Source organism: Ursus arctos, unplaced genomic scaffold, assembly GCF_023065955.2.
Source record: "Ursus arctos isolate Adak ecotype North America unplaced genomic scaffold, UrsArc2.0 scaffold_6, whole genome shotgun sequence".
Taxonomy (NCBI): Eukaryota; Metazoa; Chordata; class Mammalia; order Carnivora; family Ursidae; genus Ursus; species Ursus arctos.
The window spans coordinates 66,213,304-66,230,233 of record NW_026623078.1 but is presented as its reverse complement, the minus strand read 5'-3'; the positions used below and the strand labels follow the sequence as shown (position 1 = coordinate 66,230,233).

At 42.2% G+C, this 16,930-nt stretch overlaps 1 protein-coding gene across 1 annotated transcript in view; it reads left to right on the top strand.

Moving 5' to 3' along the window:
- EXT1 (exostosin glycosyltransferase 1) overlaps positions 1-16,930 on the top strand; it is a 275,971-nt gene that overhangs the window by 245,779 nt on the left and 13,262 nt on the right. The window contains exons 4-7 of the mRNA XM_026495530.4: positions 2,688-2,807; positions 9,853-9,985; positions 12,417-12,535; positions 13,671-13,766. Of these exons, the coding sequence (XP_026351315.1) occupies positions 2,688-2,807; positions 9,853-9,985; positions 12,417-12,535; positions 13,671-13,766 (468 nt within the window). The remainder of the gene's footprint in view (positions 1-2,687; positions 2,808-9,852; positions 9,986-12,416; positions 12,536-13,670; positions 13,767-16,930) is intronic.

The following is a 16,930-nucleotide window of genomic DNA, read 5'->3' as shown; positions in this document are numbered from 1 at the left end:
GTTTTCCCCTCTGGTATGCGGTCTGTCTTTGCACGGCTGCCTCCCTGTTGAGCAGCGACCGCACTGTCGTTGACAGTCGCTGGAAAGAGCTGGCACCGAGCCCAAATGTCTGCTCTGGGAGATGTTGTTGTTGTTACAATTTTTTCGTTTCCTGTTTTAGAACAGCTCGGATGTTTTTATTTGCATATATTCTTGTCATTATGTCACCAAGAGAGCTGAATGTTGCTTTCCTGTATCTATTTTGGTAGATTCCATTAGTTTTGTTACCATACATGACCTTTTGTTAAGACTCCATTGAGTTCTGCAAGGCTGAACAATCCAACCAAATTGGAATTAATTTATCACTCTCGCATACCTGTCTCTCAGGACAAGCAGATTAATAACCAATAGCCAAATGCCATGAAAATCTGCAACTCTGTCTTTTCAGTCAGTTGGAATTCTCTTCCAGAGCACTTGGCAAAGAGCTCTCATTTATATTGTACGTACAAATGGGCCGCATATAGTTCACTTGATGTCCTCACGTCAAATTGTGGCTTATATAAAAAGGGGAATGTATTGGTAGGTTAATATGTGATATTCCCTTGGGGCGCCTGGGTGGCTCAGTCAGATGGGCATCCCACTCTTGGTTTTGCCTCAGGTCATGCGCAGCATGGAGTCTGCTTGAGATTCTCTTCTCCCTCTGCCCCTTCCCCCCACGTGCTCTCTCTCTGTCTCTCTCTCTCTCTCTAGAATAAATAAATAAAATCTTTTTTAGAAAATATGTGATATTCCCTGTATTCATTCATAACCATAGCCTACCTAGTTTTCTGGAGACTATGTAGTGACAGTAGCTTTTGGCATTTTTCTAATGGACTAGTTTCTTGTGATGATGACAAAACAGTGAAGTCAACCTATATGACTCTTAGAATATGCCACTGACATTTAGAAGAAGGCATGATCATGAAAATTGAGCAAAGTTTTTCTAGTCTGTTTTGTCAATCTAGGTAATTTTCGCAGTAAATAAAAATACATTGGCCTTGACTTACCAAGGATCCATGACGCGGATAGTTTCTCTACCTTCCCCAAGGATATATTACTTCCAGTTGACCTTGAGTTCTAATTTCAGGCTACCATTTGCCTGCCAGTGCTTCTCCTTTACCCGTGGCCTCCATGCTTCTTCAGTGTTGGGCATCCAGCTACACACTTTGGGCCACAGATTTAGGATCTGTTTTAGGATATTACCAAAACAAGTGAGCTTGTCCTTTCGTTCTTACTGTAAAGCTATTTCCTTGCTCCTCTGCGGAATAGTCTTGAGTCAAAAAAATGTGCTACCACCTCCTTCCCTCCAGTGGAAATTCAGATATAGTCTTAGTCACAATGCCATAAGTAACTTTCTTACTGAAGCAGCTAACAGAGCATTCCTGCTTCAGCCCAGGCCCCCATGTCTGTCTGATTAGTTACGCGTTAGCGAAGCAAGCATGCAGAAAGAGGTGAGCACAAGGGGGCGGTTGCTAATCACAGGGAATGTCCTCTAAGAGTATAGACTCCATAAATGAAATAGACCTTGAACCATAGGTGAAGATAGGGAGCAAGCCCAGCAAACTCACCAGAAACCCAGGAAGTACGTGTCAGAGCTCCAGATCCAGACAAGTTCATGTGCAGACATTAAGCAATTGGTCCAATGTTGAATATCATCACCCTTGTGTCAATAATAATAATAGTGGTAGTAATAATTTGCTGTGTTAATTAAGTTTCCCACGTTCTAGGCACTGTGCTAAGCACTTATATGATCTCCATTACAACCCTCTGATGTTAGTACTGTATCCCCATGAAGAGATGGAATCTTTGAGAGATCAAGGAACTTCTCCACGAAAGCACAGCTAGTAAATGGTAGAACCAAGAATTCCCACCTTGGTCTGATTCCTGTGTCCCTGTGCTTAACCATTAAGTTATATTGCTGGTAAAAATAATGATATCCCTATGGTGGGTGCAACTGGCCATGTTCAATTCAACTCTTATTTCTTGAATAACTACTATATAAAAGCCATTCTTATAGCCTTTAAACGGGTGGCAGGATGGACAGGACTTAGATCTCTCCTTTAAAATCATGTAGCCTGTAGAGAATAGTGATGGCTGGACGTGTATGATGTTTGACAGATCGTGGTAGATTGGGTAAGTGCTGGAGCCAAAAAGAGAGGTCAGGGAGCAGGAGAGCTAAGGTCACAGGTGTGTGCATATAGAAATGACTGTCCAGATACAAATTAAATGGAGAGGCTCAGAGACGTTCCCTTAAAAACTCCTTATAGATCATTTGGAGGCCCTGGCATGGCATGTCTTGGAAGTGTTTGGGGGATGATGTCTTTCAGCCTTTCCCCAAAGCTGATAGCTCCTGTCTATGTAGAATGTGATTGTCCATGTGCAAGATTGAGGATTTTGGGGACCCTAAGCGATAAGCTGTTACCAAATCTTAGAGGGGACTTTAACTTCCATGAATTGAAGGTCGTTAGAGCTGATCCCCGGTAAGTATTGTTTGTACCTGACATCTCTTAAGGGCATTTCAACTTAGGGGTTGGTGATTTTTAGCCGATCAGTACACTAAAATCTGAATGCTAAGAAATATAAAAGCCTAACCCAGGCGGGTTATTTCAATCAAATGGCATCTCGTTGTTTTACCGTTATAGTTATTATGTGCTCACCTTGTGTTACAGATTCCTTCTACAATCAGGTCTATTCATCAGGATAAAATCCTAGCACTTAGACAGCAGACGCAATTCTTGTGGGAGGCTTATTTTTCTTCAGTTGAGAAGATTGTATTAACTACACTAGAGGTAAGTGAGACTCCTTGGCTCTTCGTCTTGAATAATGGTCCTGTCTTCATACACTTCTATTGGCCTTCTCTTCTGTTATTGGTGAGGCGTAATTGGTCAAATGGGACAAAACCAAATTTTTTGTACTCGGATATGTCAGTGAACCCTCGTTTACCTGCTCTGCCATGCCCAAGCAAATCCCTCCAGTCCTAACAAAACTCCACAGAGGGAAACTGACACGAGGAGGAATTATACTTCTTGACACAGAGAGCAGCCTGTCTTCCATCGTTTCAGCAATACGTAGCAAAGGACTGTCTTCCCGTCCTTCACACTCAGTGGCATCCTTTGAAGACCTGTTTCTGGAGCCCATTTAGAAACCAGATAGTGACCGAGTAGGGGAAAATCTACCATTCTAAAAATCTGAACAGTTTACTGGGCACCAGTGGCATTGGGGTACCACAAAATCGGTTCTCAAGACGTGCAACCGGTTGCACCAGCGTCAATGTGGCAAGGATGCGTTACGAGGAAAATCAGGATTACGCTTATCTGGTGCAGAGAGTGTTAAACTTTATGAAAGCAGAAAATCTTCTAGGCATATGGGTGTCCCTTGTAAGTTGCTTTTTTTTTTTTTTTTTTTTAAGGCAGGAGGGGAAAAGGAGAGGGAAGCATGCGGATGATTAAAACCTTTGGAAGTGGAACAGATAGTGATGGCCTGAGGCTACACCGCAGTAGCACAAAGAGCTGAGAAAAGAGTTAGGGAACTGCACACTCGTGAGTTACAGCCTCGCAGGAAGGAGAGCAGAGATCCTCTGATAAGACACACCATTGGGGTGATTCTCAGGTGTTCGCATAACGCAGCGGGGGCGTCTGTGGCCTCACTTTGGAGTATTTGCTTTGGAAAAGTGTTTACTGCTCCGAAAGCTGATGTAATTTGCAGCATACACGGAGGTGTCTGAGTGATACCAAGAAAACTGACAATCACCCTGTTTCGTCCACACAACTGTTTCTCTTGCCGTCCTGGGTAGCAGAGCCCGTGCTGGTCATGCCCCGGGCACAGTGGCGCATTTCCCTACCCCAAGCCGAGCCTGGGCTCCTGCTCTGGTCCAAGCATCTTCTCAGGAATGGGGCACATTTTTTTTTAATCCTGGAACTGGGTGAAAAGGGGTCTTTAGGAGCCAGGCTCACGCCATGAAGGGGACAAGGTCAGAATGGCCTCCAGGGGCTTCCTTCTTGTAAGCAAACCTAGGATTCCTTAAAATTGATGTTATTTTTTTCATCTGTTCATAGCAGCAGGTTTGAATATGTAATAGATTTTACTCTTCTCTTCTGTCTTCCATCCAAGACCCTTCCTAGGCCCTTCTTAAGGAAAGTTGAATGTCAATATTTATTTTCTTTGTGGAATGAGTGCTTTTTATGAAAAGAGTATGTGTTCGTTTTAGAAAATAATGGAAAATACTTAAGCATAAAAACAAAATAATCTACCCATATAAAATCACTATTGACATATATATACACACAAACACATATATATTTGTTTTTTCTAGGCCAATTTATGCACATGTTGTCATTTTTAAGAGGATCTTTCAGGGGCATCTAGGTGGCTGGGTCAGCAGAGCATGCCACTCTTAACCTCAGGGTAGTGAGTTCAAGCCCCACGTTGGGTGTGAAGCCTACTTAAAAATAAATCAATCAATAAAGAGGAGTCTTTCTAAACTTAGTTTATAATATGTTTTTTTCTCCTTTTAATAATGTATTGTTAACATTTTCTCATGCTGTTAGATTTTTCTGCAATTATTTTAATGACTATATCATATTCTATTCATGATATCAGTTTCTTTCATTATCCTCAATTTGAAGCCATTGCCATTGTTTCTGCTTTTTCATTACTATACACATCGTTGAAGCAAATAGCCTCAGCACTGAATTGTTGTGCAGGTCCAAGATTACTTCCTTACGATTAATTCCTTGAAGTCAAAGTCCTGGTTCAAAGAATATGTCAAAGGCTAAGATTTCTAATAAATTGTCAATTTTCCTGCAGTAGAATAAAATTAATTTATATTCCCTCCAGCTTATATGAGAGGACCTGTTTTTATTAGTTCTGGTATTTTTCACTTTCACCAATATTGGACATTGTATCTTTCAAAATGATAAATCATTATTTTCTTAATTTATATTTCTTAGGATATTAGTAAGAATGAATTTTTTCATATTTCTTAGGCAACTCACAAAGGAAGAAATCGAAATGGCCACAGCGTTTTTCCCATTTTTTCTCATAAGTTTTTAAGAGCTTATTATATTAAAAATATTAACCCTTTGACTCTTTTGTTGCAAATATTTCCCCCAACTTGTGGCATCCCTTTCTATTTTGTTTGTAATGAGGCAACCTTTTCTTCTGTGGCTTTTCCATTTGCTACTGTTCAGAAAGGACCTTTTGACACATAATTTAATTTACCTGCACACACTCCCTTATATTTTTCTGGTACTTCCGTGGTTAACTTTTTACATTTAGCTATTTAACCCAGTTTCCTTTTATGTATATGATCTGTATTGAAAAGTCTACTTTTTTTCTTTTTTGACAGATTGTTGTGTAGCTTGTCCCAACATACAAAGTTTCCTTGCCTCAATATTGTCACATGCCCCATTGATGCACCTCGGGGTCTGCTCCTGGCCTTTTGATTCTGCCCTATTAGTTGTCCACTCTAAAACACAAAGGCCACATATTTTCATTTTTCCTACCTTTTGCCCTCCTTTGGTAGACCTCCATTTATTTAACTAATCTACAATTGTTGGCTATTAATGTTGTTTCGAATTGTTTTGTATAGCTCTAGATACAGACGTCTTTATCCAAGCATTGGGTTTCTACATGTATCTTAGGCTACATTTCTATTTCTCTAGCATGGAGTCCTTAAAGTGGGATTATTACTAAGCGAGAGTCTAGGTTCGTGATCTGCTTTGCCAAATTTCTCTTCAAGAAGAATGCATCAGTCTGGACTCTCATAAGCTGACTGGGGGGAGACCTTCTCTAGCGGCCCTCTTGTTAGCCTTAAGGATCATCATTAAAACACACACACACACACACACACAAGTGTGCAAATTTGCCAGATGAAAGATGGTATCTCATTAATTACATTTCTTTTGAGTATGGTTTATTGCACAGAACCGGTCTCTTGCTTCTTCAGTTAGCAGTGCTCAGTGATCCTGCAGGAACAGGTGGGTGTGTTGTAGTCGTCAGAATAGAATCTCAAGTCAAGCTGTTGTCATCGGTGTGCTGGAAAGGCCTTCTTCCCCTTGGATTTAAGCCATGCAGTTCTTTAGCGACACAGTTGTTTTGCAAACACTACGAACCATAGACTTCATTCAAATTTATAGCAACTGTCAAATCTCCTTATATCGTTCCAAGATTGGAGTGTCACAGTTTGACCCCTCAACCGAATTGCATGAAAGATACCATCCAATTTCTCTTTTTAATTCAGAACTCAGATTACCCCAGAATTCAGTGTAAATAGAAAAGCAGAAAACATGGCAGAAAATGCCATCCACATACACCAACAAAGCCAACGTGTTTTTGAGAACGACTTAAGTACCACATATCAAAAATGCCTACTTGGCTTAGAACTTAGACGATGTAAGTCAGTCTGTGCGGAGCTCCTCAGTGAGGAGGATAATTCGGCGTTACCCTTAGGCAACATAGATTTGAGGATCTTTTGCTTTCAGGATGTTCTACACTCAAGACTAAAACTCTGGGTCTGTCTTCCTTGCTTGCTGTACTGTAGGCCATGGGAAGGGGGATGACTCGGTGTTTGCTGAGTGTAAGCTTCATGTTGTAGGTGATGCCTGGGCACAACTGGAAGCAGGACCCCCTCTCTCCAATGCCAGGGTCGAGTTGTTAGTGCTTTACAGTGCCCTGCACTCTGTCATACTTGGACTTGGTCTGATAGAAGCTTCCTAATTCTGCATCTTGGAATTTAGGAGCTATTGAATCAGAGCTAGGCTCTTTGGAGCTCAGTTTTGGTGCGTGTATGCCAATTGAGAATAATGACAGGGACAGGGATAAAATATTGCAAAGACAGTGTTCCTTCATAGATCCCATTATTTGTCAGAATATGACACAGCGGTAACCTGGCACTAATGATTGAACCTTGGGAGCTCAGTCAGAATCAAGGTGAGTGAAGGAAAAGTGCGCAAGATTGTACTAATGTGTGAAAAGAACTAATGGTAGTTTGGAGAGCACATTTTTAATGGAGTTTTACGAAGTATGCTCCATTTTTTCTCTCCAGTTACCTAACAATGCGCACTCCAACCATGGTCTTGCTGATGCTGTTGTGTAGTGGAATATTAAAATCCGCGAGATAATGGAAATAGAATGCTTTGGCTCAAAGTGAGGTGGCATATGGAGGCACCGCGTGTGTGAGGCAGTCTTGCATTGGTCAAAAGACCAAGTCAGGGCCACACAGAATGACAGTAACCTGTAACCAATAGTCCATTATTCATAAAACAGATGGCACATAAAAAAGAAAAATAAGGAGCCTGTCATTCTTACCTTTGAATTCATATTAATGAGAAATATTATCCTTTTCAAGGGTGCCAGTTACGCCTACATGAAAAGCTTTTGTGTCACGTGTGTATATGTGTCTGTCTGTATTTGTTGTTGATTTTCTTCATAGCCGAAGAGATGTCCAACTTCTAAGTGTGATGTCTTCTTCCACAACAATAAAGAGTGAGCTCTAGCACTCTGAAAGGATCCTGGGAGCTGTCCAGTGTAGCAATAGGGAGAATTGAACATTAGGAGAGGGACAGAATGACTTTTCTATTTGGTGAAATGAGATCCATACTCTTTCAGACTTTTGAGAAGGCAAGTTGTTACAAACCCTTTAGAAAATGTTTGTCGATATGTGCGAACAGTCTTAAAAGTATTTATGCCCATTGACAAACTCCTCAAGAATCAGTTCTAGATGTGGAAAATTTTAATTCATAAATATATTCATTGCTTTGCATGAAAAAATTACACTATTGTTGGCCATTTAGGTTAAGTAACCCATTAATACTACTAATAATATGGAAAAATAGTATCGCAGTGTAAAAATGGAAAAATCTATGCCTCGAAAATGAATGCAGGCAAAAAAGGCAAGTCTTAAGTGTAAAAACTTAGCTATTCCTAACAAATTCTAAGAGGTTATTATAATTTGTGTGGTATTTTATTGTTTTCTTACAAAGGAGAAAAGGGAGACATAAAAGTAGCAAATTGCTTGACCCAGGTTAAAGTAAATATTTGCTATTGCTCTTGTACCTTTGCTGATATCTTCCTATTAAGATTTAGTTGAAGAGAGTATGACATGCTCATTGGCATCTCAGAAGAATACTGTAACTTCTTGTATCCTTGAATTCAAGACAATAACACTGTTGTGATACTGAACCAGAAAGAGTATGATGATGAAAAGCATACTGCCGAAAGATGATGACCCGTTTGTGGCATCCTTTAGATACATGTCATTTGTATATGTGTCAGATTTATGATCCTGTCTACTTCCAATTTATTCTGTGTCTTGATACCCGAGTTCATTTAAGTGACCACATGCTGAAAAGTACGTAAATTCGGAAAGCAAAAAAAAAAGAGGATCTAAATGAAAAGCTGTAAGGGAAAATAGACAGTAGATTTGGAAGATATAAATAATATAAAACTAGGATAAATGGTATATGAAGTGAAATTGCTCTCCATGTGAAAACCCTTCACAGCCATAAGAAGTTTCTCATAATTAATACCTAGACAACAGCCTTTTAACACATCTCTGTTGTACCACCACAAGGAAATGTTAATATTTTAGCTAGATTCCTAAACTCTCCACCAAATTGGAAACTTCTACCTAGCCATATAAAATTAGCAGTTTTGATCTGGGGGAAAGGGAGAAATGCAGAAATCATTGAACTAAAATATTTGAGTTCTTCCAAATTGCCTCCTTGCTTCCTTTCTTCTCTCTCATTAAGGAATGTAAACATGATAAGGTTTGCAGAAATAAATGTAGCTCACTTTATTACTTCTCTATCACTATGTGGGATGAGACGATTGTGTTAATAACCTTCAGTAGTAAAGCTCCATTGAAAATGGTCTTTACTTAAAGTCACATTGCATTAAATGGGGGCCTGGAAAATAATGATTTAGGTCTTAAATCTCTTGAGAGACATGGCAGGCTTATTCTTTTTTTTTAAGTACAGAAAAAAATTGCTGCAAACATGAAATCCTGTATCAAGTTAATTATTTGTCAAATCATATCTTAATGAGTGGATGCTATAATTACAAGAGTTTGAAAGTCACAGAGAGAAATCTGTAAAGTGGACTAATCACGTTCATCTGACAAATGATTCAGGATGGGAGAATGTTGACTCTAAATGTAGCATTTAATGATCTGCGAGGTCCCAAAGTCCAAAGAAACTAATGAACTAGCGTGGCTATTAGTCTTCATATGCCATGGTTCTTGTCCTATTATGTGGGATGTTTTGAGCAATTGTTAACTCACTGCTTTTTGACATAAAATATAGAAAAACTTCAGCTAACCAGTGCCCCAAAGTCCTACCATTGACTTTGAAAGGAAAACGAAATATGACAGCTAAATCTGCTTCCTCAATGAAAAGAACAGATTGGAACGTCAACAGTTTCTAGAATGTTCCGTGCCTTCTGTACACTCCCAACCCGGTCTCCACATGCACATCTCAGATCTTCCTGGTGTGGATCTAGAACCACAGTTAGATGCTCAGCCATCAAGGAAGCTGTTCCATGCACCCTGCTGTGAAATGAGAACATACTTACTATCATAGAAAGACAAGGTCTAATTTATGGTAAAGCTGAAGTTTAATTAGGAAATTGGATTAGCCACAATTCATCTCTTTCTCTCTCCCACTCTTCCACTGCTCTGTCACACTGTCTGTGTCCCAGACACTTTTATCAGTGGAGAATTTGGGGATAGAGTCACTACTTTGAGGGTCATCATTCCTCACATTTGGTTTGAACATGCTCCTTATCAGATACTGTCAAGGTCTCAGCCTCACCATATACTGTGTTTTTATCTTCTAGATTATTCAGGACAGAATATTCAAGCACATATCACGTAACAGTTTAATATGGAACAAACATCCTGGAGGATTGTTCGTACTACCACAGTATTCATCTTACCTGGGAGACTTTCCTTACTACTATGCTAATTTAGGTAAGTGATTTCCTTCCAGAGCGCTGTCCCCTTGTTTGCCCTCCAGATGTTGTCCAGACTTAAAGTCCCTTGATTTCTGCATTCTGTAGCAGGGAGCAGGGGTCTTCCTACCAGCCTTCATTGGAGATGGCTTTCTAGAGCTCTGTCCTGACTGATGTATCAGGATCAAGGATTGTAAATCCAGCAGTGCATTGCAAAATGGAAAAACTCCTTTCTTGTCTGAGCGGCTGGACTTCACATACAGTAGATTCATTCCTTTTTGAGAAATAGGCTCCCCAAATTACAGATCATTTTGAACATGACAATGGGTTTGCTATAATTTTACGTCTCCTCGTTTATAAAATGGAACCAGGAGAGCTCTCCCTAGTTTCTTTTTTTTCCTGCAATCTCAACTTCTCTCTCTCTTACCAAAGAAAAATTGAATTAATAAAGGGGAAGAAGACAGATTTAAGAATGGAAGACAAGAGACAAATCTGTCCACCCACTTAACATTTATTGTGCTCAGTCTTAGGTGCTCCGTTAATGCAATGCTTGGTGGTAGAAACAGAAAGTCGGTTGAGATACAATCTGTGCTCTCAAGCAGCTTTTCGTCTAATCATAGTGGGGGAAAGGGAAAGGACAGAGGGATAAAGCTCTCCAAAAGGCTCCTGTTACTGCTGTCGACGTTCTGTACATGGAGCCCCACTCGTGCGAGCATTAGTGACATCTTACGCATTCCCCTTATTCACAGTTCCGAATGGAGAAACTCTGACATAGTGAAGCATCTTTCAAGTCGATGTGGGATAAAGACTCTAGATTTTCCACCCCGTCCCGACATTCTCCATAACAGTCTCACCTTTCGTTTTGAGTTGTGTGTGTTTAATTTGAAACTGATAAAAAGAAACTTAAAAAGAAGTTGTGGCGTGAACTATCAACCAGTGACAAAGAACCCTTTAAGCCAAACCAAACGTGTTACGGGGACTGTATTAAAGTCAGTGAATGGCCCACATGGATAATGTATTTAGAATTTGGTAATTTTCGAAATAAGGCCACAGTCAGCAAAAGGCCTCCATTATTTCCAGCAGAGCAGAGATCTTCATGTGGAGTGAGCACGTTAGAAGTGTGTACGTGATGCTTCCTAAACTAGCACAGGAACATGTAAAAGCAAGGACTTGTCCTCACCAGGAGAAAGAAAACCCCTCCTCCCTATTTCTTCTTCTTCCTCAGCAAAGTTTTGCATGTGTCTCTAGAAAGTGGAGAAGTCAGCTTCTTTCTAACATGCAATTAAAGTACCAATGGGATGATCTAATTTGCTCTACAAAACACTCGCAGAATCCTTTAGTAGATGTTGTCTGATTCCTACCTTTATTCTATCAACATCAAAGCTTAACTTGAATGTCACTGCACAGTCTTGTTTGCATTGAAGCTACCAAAATGAGAAATTCCTGGGTCTAAACTAGTGACGTTTTAAAAGGTTGTAAACATGTCTCCGGTTTCTTAGTGAATTCTTCCAGAAAACTTCCTTCCAAGGGAGAAGCCATCTCGCTGCTTTCTCTTCGGTGGCTCCTGCTTGTTTTCTATATTTCCACCCCAGGCTTCAGAGCACACAGCGGCAGAGGTCTGGGTCACGTACTTTTTCCCTCAGTTTATGTCAGTGCTGCACAAAAAGAGCTTCTCGAGAGCATGGAGGCTTCTGCTCTGAAATGATGATGGTGGTGAGGGATCCCCATGAACACATACTGAGCACTTACTGTGTGCCGAGGCCTGTTCTAACTGCTTCGTATGCCTTCAGTCCTTACATTCCATGCTCCTCACAGCCCCATAGGTTTGATGCTCTGACTCTCAGCCCCATTTCACAGCTGCGGAAACACCGAGGGGAAGATCCCACCACCAATGCCGGTAGCACAGGAATTCAAACCTGGACAGTGAGGCTCTGGATGCTGTTCTTTGAACCTTTACCACTTCCTGGTCATTATTGGAAATAGTACTAATCGGTCCAAAAAAAAAATAATAGTAAAGCCCACCTTACGTCCATTATGAAGAATAAGAGCTATTCAAATACCCAGGGAGAGAGCACGTTTTCTTAAATGCACGTTAAGTTATAAGTGGCTGGCGTGGACTCTTCTTGGAGTAGAGAGTGGTGAGTGGTGGGGTGTGTGTTCAGACTTTGGGTCCCTAAAAAGCCGAAGGGAGATCAAAGGTGCGGGGGAGGAAGAGGTTATCAGAGGAAGAACCTACAGGTGGACGTGGTGCTGTAAATTATCAAGGTCTCAGGCAGCAGTTAACTAGCAGCTTTTCACCTTGTTTCTGTTCTGTCAGGACATAAGAGCAAAGGAAAAATATGCGAGGAGGGAACATTAGCTTCAGGGCGAGGCAATGGAGTGAGGAGGAATGATTTTCTAAGTGTTGTTTTCCAGTGTTTCATTGGGCTCCTCTCCCGTTTCTATTTCAGGTTTAAAGCCCCCTTCCAAATTCACTGCAGTCATCCATGCAGTGACCCCCCTGGTCTCTCAGTCCCAGCCAGTGTTGAAGCTTGTCGTGGCTGCAGCCAAATCCCAGTACTGTGCCCAGGTGAGTGGGGGGCGGACCGCAGCACCTGCCTCCTCCAGCTCCGAGGACCGGAGACCCCCTCACCCCCACCCGTGCTCTTACCTGCTCCGTGCTCTGCTCCCTGGACTCATCAACGTCATGCCCTGTTACTCCCCTTCCATTTGTCACGCCTTGTTACTCCCTTTTCACCAGCTTAGCTAACGGTTCTTGGAAGTGAAATTTAGCACAGGTAAGGGATGAGTTACAAAAAGATGTTTCGCTGGGGTAAGGTTAGAACATATACCAACACATTCTTGAAAGAACGTGTAAGGACATTATTTTGTTTTTAAACGTCAAAGGGGTAAAAGTAACCTCAGAAATGCCATGGGAGGGCCCAGAAGACGAAGTTTCAACAGAAGAAACCCGCTTGTTGGTGTCAGGAGGTGTCCGCTTTTCTTTCAGAGCACCCATGACTTCATTATAAAACTGGGAGCAGGAGATTGTATCTGTGATAACAAAATTTTCCAAATCAGTGTCACTCCCGTACTCTTTTCACAGTGGCTTTTCTGATTTGTAAATGAGGTTGTACAAGGAGGCTTACAAACTTGGAAAGAATTAAATCATGTTGAAGTATGCCTTTCTGAACCGAACACATTTATTGGAAATAATAAAGTCACATAAATCAGCAGCCATTCTGGAGAATCCAGATCATGAGCTCGCCCTGCCAGCTCCATCTCGCTCCCACGCTGTCTGGAGTAGCACTGCTTGCTAGCCAGTGTTCCGGAGCCCGCTACCCATTTTGGTTTCATTTGGTCAGTGTTGTTATCTCGTTCATTGAACAATATTAGAATTTAAGAAACCGCTTTATTAAGATTCTGCAACCCTGAAATTTACTTCTTTTCTCCCCAGCTTTCTCCTGCCCCCTTGATGCAGTTTTTTTTCAGATTTTTTTAGGTTACTCTTCTTGTCCTCTGTCTCTAGTTGTTGAGGTGACCAGGTTCTGGAGATTATGTGGGAGGGAAGGGAGACCCTTCAGAATTCAAGTTTGATGTCAGCCTGTCTGCCTCGCTTAGGCCTCTGCATCCTCCCCCTCTGTCTGTCTCTGAGAAGAAACTGGGGTGGAAACCTCACTAAAGCCAGCCTTACCAAGCCGTCTCATGCCCCCCGTCCCTTTCAGATCATAGTTCTATGGAATTGTGACAAGCCCCTACCAGCCAAACACCGCTGGCCTGCCACGGCTGTGCCTGTCATCGTCATTGAAGGAGAAAGCAAGGTAGGATGGGGAGGGACCCTGAGCGGGGAACCCCCGTGGAGTGTTTGTTTCTCCGTGGGGCACTGTGGGCGTTGGCCCTAGACGTCTTCTTCCTGCCCCGGGGAGCTTCTGGCTCTGGACTCTTTCTTCTAAAATTATCCCTGTCCCTGAATATCCTCAGCTTTGAGAGCTGTCGGTTCTTGAACTGGGGAATCACGGGACCCAACACCACCTTTTAGGAGATTTGTGGCCCCGCATCAACTTTCCTTCTCTGACCATCAGTTTCCTCCCCGTCTACAAACTGGAAGTAATAACACACATTCCTAGGGTGGCTATGAGGATACAATGACTGCGGGGCCTGGCGGTAGTGACCCTCGTGGAAATGATGTGGGTCAAGACGACGCTGATGGTGGCCACGCGTGGGGTTTGCTTAGCTGGTTCATCTGGATCAGTTGTGTCTTCCAGAATAGTGGCTCGTCCTCACATTTATCTTGAAAAGGACATTTGCATTTTAATTCCGTTTGGGCGTCTCCATTGGAGACCCACGCGTGCTGCCTAGCTGGCCCCTTGCTTCCGTTCTCCAATTCATTTTGCCTAGAACTGAATGATCTTCTAATCATCTCTCAGCCTTAAGGGACTCTGTTTGCTAATGCTTGAAATTAACATTTGAGGCCATGTGTAATCTGGCCTTGGCCAGCCTTGCCGGCCTTCTCTCTCTTTGCTTCCCCCACCCAGGCCCTGTCCTCTCACCAAATTTGATCATTCACGGTTATCTAAATTGCACTGTGTCCCCTCCTGCCTCTAATTCTTGTCTTTCCCTTTTGCTCTAAGTCTTGACCATCCCTTCTCAGTGCTTTATCTCTGTTATCAAAATTTCCATGCATTCTTCAAGCCCCTGTTCCCATGCTATCTCCTCTTTGGAGTTTCTTCTGCTGTTGGCAGCCAGGGGTGAGTTCTTTTTTCTGCTTGTTGCTCCCTTGTAGATCATATCCATTGTGAAGAAATTAGTTGCTACTGAACGGAACAGATTGGTGAAGCATGTCATCAAGGAGACATCTTTGTCAGTCCCCGAGAAGGCGGATCTCGGGAGATTGTCTCATACTAAGTAAAAGATCTTTGAGCCAGGATAAAAGATATCAGTTAGGTCAAACCATTTGAAAATCATCATTTGGCTTGCTCAAAGTGGCAGTTTCATGTAATTCCACGTGATACAGTGAGAATTACAGCTGTCACGTGGTCACAATGATTAGTGCATTATCTATTCATTTCCAGCACATGACCTCTTGCTCTGTGCTGGGCGTCACGCAGTATGTTGGAACACAGGACGCGGTATGACAGATAAAGTCCCAGCATTCACAGGGCTGGAGTCAAGCAACATGGTTATCCAAGAGCTGCTTTGTAAGCATTTAATGAGTAAAGGGGGGAATTAGGAAATCACCTGCCTCTCAGCATGGGTCTTACTTACCCTTATGAAGTCCATCTCACCATAGCTGTGGTTTCACAAAAGGCTTGGCGCACAGAAATTTCCTGCCTACGATCCCATATGTCTGTCTCCCCAGTGCCAGTGCCCAAGGTCCTGAACACTGCTCAGGTGGGTGCTGTCAGCTTTGGACTTGGGAATTCATTGTTTGTGCTTCCATGGGTGTCCGGATCTCCTTCTGGTAGATAAGTCTTCCTTTGACTGTGTCAGGATATTCAAACAGGATCCACTCGGACTGACTGGGAGCCATTCTGGCTTCTATGGCTAGTATTGCATTCCACACGTAGATTCATTGATTGATTTTTTTTATTTTCACTCTGTGAGTAGTCCCAGTTTCTTTATGTACAAGATGGTGGCTCGATCAGATGTAGCTTATAAGATATTTCACATTCTCCCAGCTGTATCAGTTGCTTCTTGGCCTTTTGGCTAAGATCGAGTGTCGTACATTCTCCCAGCCATTTCTGTGTCTGGGCTTCTGGCCATTTGTTGAGTCCTAGCCTCCACCTCGGCCACTGATTGCAGTGGGCCGTTCCTTTTCCCTCACTCTCACTGCCCTGGGATTGCACCACCTCGTAAAGCATTTCTACTTAATTAAGTATCACTTCAGGCTCTGTATTCTGGGGAACCTCAGCCAAGACTTGGGCCCATTTGGAGGAGTCAGTGAGATAGTGCATTACAGGTGCTTAGCCCTGGGCCTGTGATGCACCCAGGGTCCACTAAATGTCAGCTACTCTTCTGGGAGGCATTGGAACGTTACAGTTTGTATTATGGGTTTTAAAGCAAGTTATTTAAGTCTCTGTGCCTCGATTCCTCCTCCAGTAAATGGAAGCAATCATAATACCTAAAGACAGGGTTGCTGGAAGATCAAATGGCACAATCCTAGACTTGTAAATGCACCCAGAAGTGTGGATGCACGTGGTGGGTGCTCGATAGATGTTAACTCGGACTGAGCTTTGTATAATTACTTAGGGATATTCCTTATCTTCTTATTAGACAATAAACTTGAGTCTTGGTCATTTCCTATCCATGATTGCTAATTCCAGAAGGGGTTGGGCTGGTATACGGTAGCTAAATATTTCCTACATGAACTAAGAAGCAAGAACCCATTTCAGTCAGGATTGACTTTCTAAGTACACCAGTCCCTTTCATGTTAAACCATTCAAATTTTGGAATGTGGCTGAGGCAAGGTATTTGGAAGAGAGAGTCTAGTTTCTACACTGGAATTCGAAGTGGCTGGATGACGGGCTCATAACCTCTGTAGATGAACAAGTTCAGAAAAAGGAAATGGATCCTTTTATAAAACCAGTGGCTGGGAACGTAATGGGGGGGAAGTCATAGGTCCTGCTCATTCCCCATTGTACATTTCCATATCTAGCCTTGAGTTTAGAGTTGATGTGTTCTCTGCTTTGGCTGCAAAATTCTATTTTGAATTTATAGGCCTTGTCTGTGCAGCTCTCCCCTATAGACTTAACAAGGGAAAGGTCAGGGCATCGCTAAGCTGGCAGCTAATGGTTTCTGTGTTAGTCGGTAGACATGTAAACAGTATCAGGAGAATTGCTTCAGGCTGAGATTTCTGAGCACCGTGTATATGGGGTTGCTGATCGCTTTATATTTTATTTTATTTTGAAAGCCTGAGAAAGAAAAAGAAAACTTGACCCAGTTGACAGATGTATAGGAGCAGACCCTGGAGCCATTTATGCTGTAG